The sequence below is a fragment of the Camelus bactrianus genome, chromosome 18 (assembly GCF_048773025.1).
Source record: "Camelus bactrianus isolate YW-2024 breed Bactrian camel chromosome 18, ASM4877302v1, whole genome shotgun sequence".
Lineage (NCBI taxonomy): Eukaryota > Metazoa > Chordata > Mammalia > Artiodactyla > Camelidae > Camelus > Camelus bactrianus.
Window position 1 is genome coordinate 14,112,216 of NC_133556.1, and position 9,718 is coordinate 14,121,933.

Sequence of the window (9,718 nt, forward strand, 5' to 3'; positions counted from 1 at the left end):
TTACAATAGCATTAAAAAGAATATAATACTTAGGGATAAATGTAACCCCTATCAAAATCCCAATTGTGATGAAGTTTACAAGGTCACAGGGTATTGAATATATTCAGCTTTCGTGTGCACTGCCTGTTTTCCAAAGTAATTGTACCAACTTACACTCCACCAGTAGTATAAGAGTTCAACACTTGTGAAATTTACTTTTCACTATATATTCTTTTGCATTTCATTATATTATGAAATGGAATGCAAATTCACATGAATTTTAAAGATAGATCTTCAAAGTGGTTTCACTGTAGGGATGGACAGCTTTTTGTTATATATCTCTAGAACTTTCCTTGTCTGATTTTATAAATATTTTGTTAGAAAAGTTTGAAAACAGTCTTTTTAACTTTTGACATTTTAATTATGTATCTTGGTGTGGGTCTCTTTGGGTTCAACTTATTTGGGACTCGGTGCTTCCTGGACTTGGCTGTCTGGTTTGTTTGCCAGGTGAAGGAAGTTTTCAGCCATTATTTCTTCAAGTAGGTTTTCTGTCCCTTTCTCTCTCTCCTCCTTCTGGGACTCCTATAGCAAATGTTAGTCTGCTTGATGTTCTCTCAGTGGTCCCTTAAACTATCCTAGCTTTTTCTGGATTCTTTTTTCTTTTCTCTGGTCTGATTGGGTGATTTCCATTACCCTTGTCTTCCAGACCACTGGTCCGTTTTTTTGCATTCTCATATCTACTGTTGTATACCACCAGTGTATCTTTTATTTCAATTACTGAATTCAGAATTTCTAATCTTTATTTTTTTACATCTTCTAGCATTTTCTTGAATTTCTTACTGTATTCATCAATTTCCCTCCTGAGTTCAGTGAGCATCTCTGAGAATGTTACCATGAATTCTTCATCTGATAAACTGCTTGTCTCGACTTTAGTTATTTTTCTGAGGTTTTGTCTTGTTTTTTCCTTTAAAGATATTCCGTAGTTTCTTCGTTTTGCCTAACTCTCTGCATTTGTTTCTATGTATATTGACTTCGTCTCCCAGTGTTGAAAGAGTGGCCTTATGTAGGAAGTGTCCCGTGGGGCCCAGTGGTGAAGCCTCCCCTGGTCAACAGAGCCGGGTACTCCAAACGTAGGCCCTGTGTGCAGCTGTTGCGGGTGTGCTGGTGGGTGAGGCTGGTCCTCAGGTGGACTGGCTGTGTTGCTCAGTTGTGACTGCTGCAGACACCCTGGTAGGTGGGGCTGGTCCCTGGCCCGGCTTTCTATAGGACCTGGCTGTGACTGGGCTGACCCCCTGGGACCTCAGGGGAAAGCAGGGGCAGGGCATATGGTGTTACCAAGGCTGATGGAGAGTGAGAGAAATGGTGCTCACCAGCACCAGGCCAGCTAGGTGGCAAGAAAGTTAAAAACAAATGGCCCCTGCAACTGCTTCCATCCGCAGAGAAAGTTCCACCAGATCTGTGACCCTCCAGTGCATGCTCTAAAATTAGTCAATGAATAGCCTTGTGTGTCCCAGGTGCTTTTCAAGCTGCAGCCTCTGTGGAAGGACTTGGAGCCAGTGAGTTTGTGTGTGAGTCCTTTTAAGACTGGAGTCTCTTTCCTTTCCCACAGCCCCGAGGCTCTCCCAAATGTCAGCCTTGCTAGTTTTCAAAGCCAGATGTAATGGGGGCTCATCTTCCCAGTGCAGGTCCCCAAGTTGGGGAGCCTAATATGATACTTGGACCCCTTTCTCCTCACGGGGGACCTCTGCGGTGTGATATCCCTCCTGCTGTGGCCTGCCCCACGGGGAAGGGGGCGGGGGTCTCACTAGACCACGACCTTACCCCTCCTACCTTTCTTGATGTGACCTTTTCCTTATGTCCTTAGTTGTAGAAAATCTGTTCTGCTAGTCTTCAGGTCAGTTCTCAGAGAGAGTTTTTCTACATGTAGTTGTAGTTTTGGTGTATCCCTGGGAGGTGAGCTCAGGGTCCTCCTACTCCACCATCTTGATCCAGAACAGAAAACACTCTTAAGAGATAATCTGATTCATTTCCGTGTTATTATTCATTTATGAGCTGTGATTTGAAAGTTTTCCTGATTGAGGCAGGGTCCAGGTAGTATTATAATTACAATAACAACTATAAGCATATATTTATTGAGTACTTACTTTGTGCAGGGCACTACCCTAAACACTTAGCAGAACCTAAGTTCAAACTTAGACAGGAGCCAGAAGATGACTCTGAATCCGGCTCCACTATCCCTGAGCAGTCACCTGCCCCGTCTCTCAGTTTTACTGTCTGTAAAAGGGAGACATCTGTGACCTTGGAGTTTGGGCCAGATCAGCTACCAATTAGGAACCTATTTCTGCAGCCCACGTGGCTAGCCCTGCCGATGTACCGAGAGAAGTGTTGGGACAGGCTGACCCTCACTCCCTTATCTCCAGAATCCTCCTGTCTTGCCCTTGGGCTTTTACTCACCTCCAAGCCCCGGATATCCGGACCTGCCCGTAAGAGGTCTCCTGAGAGTAGCAGAACCTTTACTCCATCAGAATCTCTCTCTTAGGTTCCTGTCCCAGAGAAGCCAGATGAAGGGAGATCTTGCCGCCCCTCACCGCCGGCCGAAGGCCTTTCAAACAGGCCGCCCCGGAATGACCAATCACAGCCCTCCTTCTTCCCCTGTCGACCGGCGCTGTCTAATCAACGCACGTCATCTATCTGCTGGTTACTCTATCCGAGTCCAACCTCCCTTCCGGCTCGCCCTTTGGTATGTAAGGGCAGGCAAGAAAAGCAAGGATGAGGCCGGAGAGGCGCCATTTTGGTTAAGGGCAGGACGGCAGGCCCTTAAGGACATTTTCTGAGGAAGGACGGAAACAGCTCAGAGCGTTTCCACATTTCCCGGAAGCCTCTCCGCGAAGCACAGGACGGTTTCTCACGGCGCAGCGCCTGGTCCCTCTCTCACTGGCTGATATGCCCAGAGAGGCCGGGCCCAGGCGAACTAGGGAAAGCAGCCCAGGGGCCGTGAGGTTCGCGGGCGTGGGCATGTACTTCTCCCTGCTGGACTCGGAGTATCGGTGGCCGGCGCAAAGGGTCCCTTACCGGGACGTAATGCGGGAGACCTGCGGCCTCCTGGGCGCGCTCGGTGAGGCCCGGCGGCCGAGCCAGGACCCAGTAATCTGTGGAAAGGGGGAATTGATTCCCCAGAGGCGAGTGGTCTGGCTGTGTGGAGCACTGGGCACGCACCTCTCCTTTCGGATTCTCAGTCGAACCCAGTGGTTCACCTTTGTAGGATTTTCAGGCCCCAAACCCGCTTATACATCTTGGGTAGGAGAGGTGGAGGCACGGAGCCCAGCAGCCGTCAGCAGAGACGAGGTAAAAGTAGCAGGTACTTCACTTCAAACCACAGGACGTGACCTTTGAGAACCCCCTCCCCAACTAGGATCCTTAACACACATTGTCCCCTCATCTCCGGAAGGGTTCGCCTCTCACTGCAAAATGGCTCAACAGAATAGCGAAACTGGGACTTGTAGTACCTTTTAATCACACTGGAAAACCCCAATTTAATGTAAAATAATTTGAGCTTCCAAGGCAGCAGAGGGAAAGAGGAAATGCATATGTAATTTGGTTTTCTTTGTGTCAAAAAATGAAGAGAAATGCTTCTTTTGGATATTAATTGTGTGGATCACAGTGTAATTGGGTAATGCCATTCATCAGAGATTTTTAAAATAAAACGTTTTCTGCAGCCATGATGGCATAATAAATGTTTGTTCCCATAAGGTCTTCCCATGGAACTGAGAGGGCATTTCCAAGAACAGACTTTTTGATGATGCCCTTGAATGGCACCAAAGGTTATTCAATGGCTGTTTGCAAAGGAATCATAAACAAGCTTGGGATTGTAAGCTCTGGTATTGTAAACTCCGTGGAGGCTGGGACCATCACAACCCTCAATGCCTGACACAGAGGCGAGTCAATATTGTTGGCCCCTCCTGTTTAACTCCAGTTTTCAGGGCTTTCCAGAAAGTGTATGCTTTTACATTTGACAAGAAGGGGAATAATAGCATATATAGAAATATTATTTACAATAACATTGTATTATGTATGTTGGAGAAAGAGGTGAAGGGAATGGGGCTAGAAATTAAGTATCAAGTGTCATAGCAGGATGCCCATAGTGCCTGAAATGAATGTATCAAGAAAAAGCTGTCAAAGTGTACTTTTTAATAGAAGCTCCAGGAAAAAAACAAAAGAAAACAGCTAAGTGTTAAAAGTGTATTGAGTCGGTTCGGGAAGATGAAAAAGTTCTGGAATGGATGGTAGTGATGGCTGCACAACAATGGGAATGTACTTAATGCCACAGAACTTAAAAATGGTTAAAATGATAACTGTTATGTATATTTTACCACTATTTTTAAGAAAAGGAATGATGTTCTGATATATGTTACAACATGGATGAACTTTGAAAACATTAATGTTAAGTGACACAAGCCAGACACAAAAGGAAAAATATTGTATGATTCCACTTTTATGAGGTACCTACAGTAGGCAAATTCAAAGAGACATAAAGTAGATTATAAGTTACCAGGGGCTGGGGGAGAGGGGACTGTGAAGTGACTGTTTAATGGGTTCTATTAACCCATTAAATCATGAAAATCATGTTTTAGAAAGAGACAGTGCTGATGATCTCACAAAATTGTGAATGTAATTAATGCCACTGAATTGAAAACTTAAAAATAGTTTAAAAATATTTCACCACACAAAAAAATTGTGTATTGACTGGAAAGGGTGCACAAGGAAACATTCAGGGGTGACATCAATGTCCTGCATCTTGTTTTGGGTGATGGTTAACATTGTTGTACATCCTTGTCAAAACTCGACGAATTTCACACTGAAGATCTGTGCATTTTACTGTGCATACTGTACAATATAATTGATATCAATAAAAAGTTCAAAGTAGCTGACTCTAGGGACAGGAGGAAAGGATACTGAAACTGCCTTTTTCATCATAAACCTTGTGTATTACTTTTTAAAAAACGATGTGCATTAATTTGGAAAAACTTAAAATGGAATTTAAAACTTCCCCATTCCAATTCCAGATCACCGAACTTCCTTCGTCCGCAGCTCCCAGTCCAGAGACTCAGCGAGGAGAGCCGCGGACGCAAGGAGTCGGGTGGGCTCAGCAGCTGTGGGCCCGACTCTAATCTTGTACCTGGTCTCTCCCTCGGTTGTCCCGAGTTTGGCCAGGTGTGTGCGTCTTTCTGAAGAGGCTGGGGACCGGCTTCCGTATCCTGCTGTCGGGTACACGGACCCGGGAGCCACAAAACGCTGAGGTCGTCGGTGGGTTCGGAGCCGGCCCAGGGAGCATCCCCACCCGGCGCGGACGCTTTCCAATGCCCCGCCAGCCCCGCCTCGCAGCGCAGGCCCTTCCTGCTGTGGCGGCCAGTGACCAGCCGCCCTACGGTGCGGGACATCGGAGTACTGGAAGCCGTGGGCCCGTCCATCTTTCTTGAAGGCGAGGAAGCTCTCCTCCGTACCCTGCCGCCCGGCCCCCGTCAAAGCCCACCTGCACGGCCATTGTATTTAAGGGCAAGCGGAGGATGAGGCCAGAGAAGCCAAGCAGGCGCCATGTTTGATACGGTCAAGGGACGGCGCTCTTAAGGACAGCCAGAGACAACTGAAGCCAGGATGTCGCCATATTTTCTGAAGGCACCTTCCGGGTCCCTTAGCCCGGGTGTCTGTGTCTAAGCTGCCATGAAGTGAATAAACACCGAGGGGGTCTATTTGTCCCCGTCAGAATCCCGAATCCTAAACAGCCGGTCCCTGCTACTTCGGTTCTCTGAGCTGCGCGTTCGGAAGCCAAGGCTGGGCGGGGTCCCGGGCTCGGGAGCCCTTCCTGTGGACGACGAAAGCTGAGGCCGGGGGCCGGGAGGCGGTGGCCCCGGGGACCAGGCGGCCGCTACTCGGGGCTGGGAGGCCCCATGGCGCCGCCCCCAGTCCCGCTCTTGGTGCTGAGACCAGGGGAGACCGGGCCTGGTTGCAAGAAACCCGCGGCCGTGAGGTTTGCGGACGTGGCCGTGTACTTCTCCCCGGAGGAGTGGGGGTGTCTGCGGCCCGCGCAGAGAGCCCTGTACCGGGACGTGATGCGGGAGACCTACGGCCACCTGGGCGCGCTCGGTGAGGCCCCGGGTCAGAGCCCCCCTCTCCCTCACTGGGGTTCACAGGGAAGATGACATAAGGACCGAGAAGACTGTGAGCCCTAATCCCGCACTATTCCACCAACAGCACCAGCCACCTCCCATCCCCAGGGCTTCAGGTACCCTCTCGGGAGTCCTTCCATCCCGGATCCGCTTCCATCAGGCAGAAGCACTGCAGACCCCGTCCGAGTTGAGCCCAAATTCTGAGGAGGTGCCCTCACCCTGACGGGGGATGCCATCTTCCCAGGGCAGCTTCTCAGGCCAGCACTGTGATCCCTGTTCTCTCCCAGGATTCCCAGGCCCCAAACCAGCCCTCATCTCTTGGATGGAACAGGAGAGTGAGGCTTGGAGCCCCGCCGCCCAGGATCCTGAGGAGGGGGAAAGCCTGGGAGGAGCTCTGAGAGGTGAGGGATGGTCCCAAGTCTCCCCCGCCTGGCATTCCAGGGCTTCCTGTCTGGCAATGTTTTCTTGCAGATCGCCACCACCAGCATCTCTAAAGGAATGAAAGAGCCAACCGATCTGGGATACTAGAGAAGGAAAGAAGGCAGCCCCGGTACAAAGTTTTGAGAACTTGGGACAGTGGTCATGTTGAGACCAGAGGAGGAGAATCAGGAGCCCAAGTCCAAGACTCCCTCTTGTACAAGTGCTGCTCATTCTCCCCTTTTCAAGAACAACTAAAATCCCTAAGAATGGAAGCAGCTTCAGGTCTGTCTATCGCATTCCTCAAGAAAGGCAAAGTGGTACAAGAGAAAATGCCCAGTAATCGACAACTTGGCTCTTCTCCCCTCACCATCCGCTAGTAGAGCGATCTTGAGCATATGTTTCCTTCTCTGTAAATGTCCTAATCCTACAAAAAACTAAGAAAACACAATAATATTTACTGCTTATTAAGCATTTACTAAGTGCTTAACATCCTTTTACTCATTTAATACTCTCAACAGTCCTGTGAAGTAAAGAAACCATTATGATTCCCATTTGACACATGAGAAAACCAAGTCACTCTTAAGAGCTTAGAACCCTGCTTACGGTTCTTCCAAACCTGTGTGTTAATCACTGAGCAGTACTTTTCTGAGACTTTCTTAAGTAAAAGCAACCTATAACATGAGCAATACAAGCAAATGTATTTTTAAATGTAACTTAATTCCTGTTTCCTAGGAGATGCCCCAAACAAAAAGGAGGAGGAACCTGAGGAAGGGCCAGGAGCCAAAGGACCTGGAAAGACTCCTAGGAAGGAGAGGCCTGAAGAGGTGGTTAAACACAACCCTGCCTCAACCATCAGCAAGGCCTTGGCAAGAGCACAGCCACCCAGGAAAGCTGCCTGGGACCAGAATGCAGGCGCGCAGCCTGCAGTCCCGGTGCCCAGCATAGATCCTCAGACCAGCCAGCGGCGCCACGTATGTGCAGACTGCGGCCGGCGCTTCACCTACCCCTCGCTGCTGGTCAGCCACCGGCGCATGCACTCGGGTGAGCGGCCCTTCCCCTGCCCTGAGTGTGGCATGCGCTTCAAGAGGAAGTTTGCTGTGGAAGCTCACCAGTGGATCCACCGCTCCTGCTCTGGGGGGCGGCGGGGCCGCAGGCCTGGGATCCGGGCTGTGCCTCGGGCGCCGGTCCGAGGGGACCGAGACCCGCCGGTGCTGTTCCGGCACTACCCGGACATCTTTGAGGAGTGTGGGTGAGCAGCTCCTGCTGGCTGGGCTCAAGCCTGATCTCCGAGCTACGGACTGACTGGGTGGGCCCTGAGGAAGGTCACTGAGTCAGGGACTTGGGACCCAGAATTCATCCCTTTGATTCCCTCAAGGATCCCTCAAGTTTTCAAACTTGTAAAAAGAGAAGTGCCTGTAAAGATTCAAATAGATTAAACTTAACATCCCCTCTTCCCAGTCTTTTTAAAAAAATGAAGAGAGTGAGATGCTGGACTAAGTGTTATCAGTAACAGGTGCAACCGAGATCATGTACAGTGTCTCCTAAAAAAATCCCCTCACGGCTTATCTACAGCAGAGGTAAATGCTGAGGGGTCTAAGGCTGGGGAGGAGACCTCAGATGTAGGGCATGGCCAAGCCCTGACTAATTGACACCAACAGGAAACCCAGGCAGTGAAGTGGGTGGAAAGAGCACAGAAGCACCAGGTGCAGACCTAGTCTCTGCAACTCACCCCGGGCACAGCCGGTAAGTCACATGCCCTCCCTGAGCCTCAGCCCCCTCATCTGTAAAACGAGGATCAATAATATCTACCTCAAAGGGTTACTGTGAAGACTGAAATCAGCAAGATAATATGTATGACATAGTAAATGTGCAATAAACATTTGTTGAAAGAGTGAATCGTTGTCAATATTTTACACTTCAGAAGGTGAAAAGAAGTCTGCTGAGGCAGGGATGGATATTAATAGTCGTATTTTACAGATAAGTAAACTGAGATTCAAAGTTTCACTGCTACAAGGCAGCAAAGCTGGAAACGGGCACAGTGCCAACATATACGAGCAGTCAGATCTGGGCAGAATACAGGTCAGAGGCTCAGGCTCAGGTGAAGTGGGAACTCGGGTCTTGGCTGGATGTGGGGGCTGGAATATTGGAGGGGCCAAGGACGATGACAAGGTTTTTGGCTGAGTGAGGAGGATGGAGGAGCAGTTCCTGGGGTGGGCCTGGGGGTGAGAACAGGGTGGACTGTGGCATTTTGGAGCTGAAAGGGAGCTCTTGGAGATGTCTGGTTCAGTATTTTAAGCAGGGTTGGGGAAGCCAAGAGTAGAATAGGTTTCTTTGTTGAGAGGACTCTCCAAGGGGCCTAGGGAAGAGCACGTGCTCCCATCTTATGGGATACTGTTCCATAGAATACACTCAGAAAGGCTGAGGCCCAGAGAGGGGAAGGGTCTTACTTAGACCACACAGGTGAGCTGGTGGCAGAGGTAGGCCTGGAACCTAAACCTTCTGATTTCTCAGTTGATGCTCTTTTCACAACACCAGGCTGCAGCTCTGGATGGAGGGGAAAGGCAAAGGACTGGATGCCCAGAGACCAGCTAGGAGACCCCAGGCTTACATCGGCATGGGCCTGAGCAAGAGACGACCACCTGTGGGAGCTGCTACAGGGTACCTTTTGTGAAGCCTGTCACCCTCCTGCAGGACAATTTCACATACCTCCCAAATACCTGAATGACATATTTTTTCCTATGACTTGACCCCTAAACATAACCCTCTTATTTACTTTTCAATACTGACAGTGCCTCATTTTAATTTTTTCTTTTTACATTTAATACGATGGTATGGAATTGCATAGGTGACCAGAAGCAGCTTTTCTGACTTCCGAGGTCCCAGCCTCTTGCACTACTCCACATTACAACTGCATCTTATAACCTGGCCTAAAATCCCACCTGTTTCTGGTTGCTGAGATTGTGCCTTCAATAATTTGAGACCTCGCGGCATGGGTTGTGGAGTCAGACTGCCTGAGTTTGAATCCTGGCTTTCCCCCAAACTAGCTGTGTGGTCTGGAACGAGGTCAGTGCCTCAGCTACCTGATCCAGAAGGGTACTGAGCTCTGAAGCGTTGTAAGCGTTAAGTGAGTTAACAAGCAAAAGCACTTAGAAGAG

The 9,718-nt window shown here is 49.2% G+C and overlaps 2 protein-coding genes across 2 annotated transcripts in view; one reads left to right on the forward strand and one right to left on the reverse strand.

The window, feature by feature from the left end:
* Window positions 1-2,580, reverse strand: part of PRR14 (proline rich 14) — a 26,987-nt gene extending 24,407 nt beyond the window's left edge. The window contains exon 1 of the mRNA XM_045508308.2: window positions 2,434-2,580. The gene's annotated coding sequence lies outside the window, so the exon portion shown is untranslated. The remainder of the gene's footprint in view (window positions 1-2,433) is intronic.
* The window catches only part of LOC105082802 (uncharacterized), a 16,140-nt gene extending 7,681 nt beyond the window's left edge, over window positions 1-8,459 (forward strand). The window contains exons 4-8 of the mRNA XM_074346867.1: window positions 2,896-3,094; window positions 5,191-5,406; window positions 5,788-6,120; window positions 6,431-6,544; window positions 7,296-8,459. Of these exons, the coding sequence (XP_074202968.1) occupies window positions 2,896-3,094; window positions 5,191-5,406; window positions 5,788-6,120; window positions 6,431-6,544; window positions 7,296-7,816 (1,383 nt within the window). The 3' untranslated portion in view covers window positions 7,817-8,459. The remainder of the gene's footprint in view (window positions 1-2,895; window positions 3,095-5,190; window positions 5,407-5,787; window positions 6,121-6,430; window positions 6,545-7,295) is intronic.
* Window positions 8,460-9,718: the final 1,259 nt, after the last annotated feature.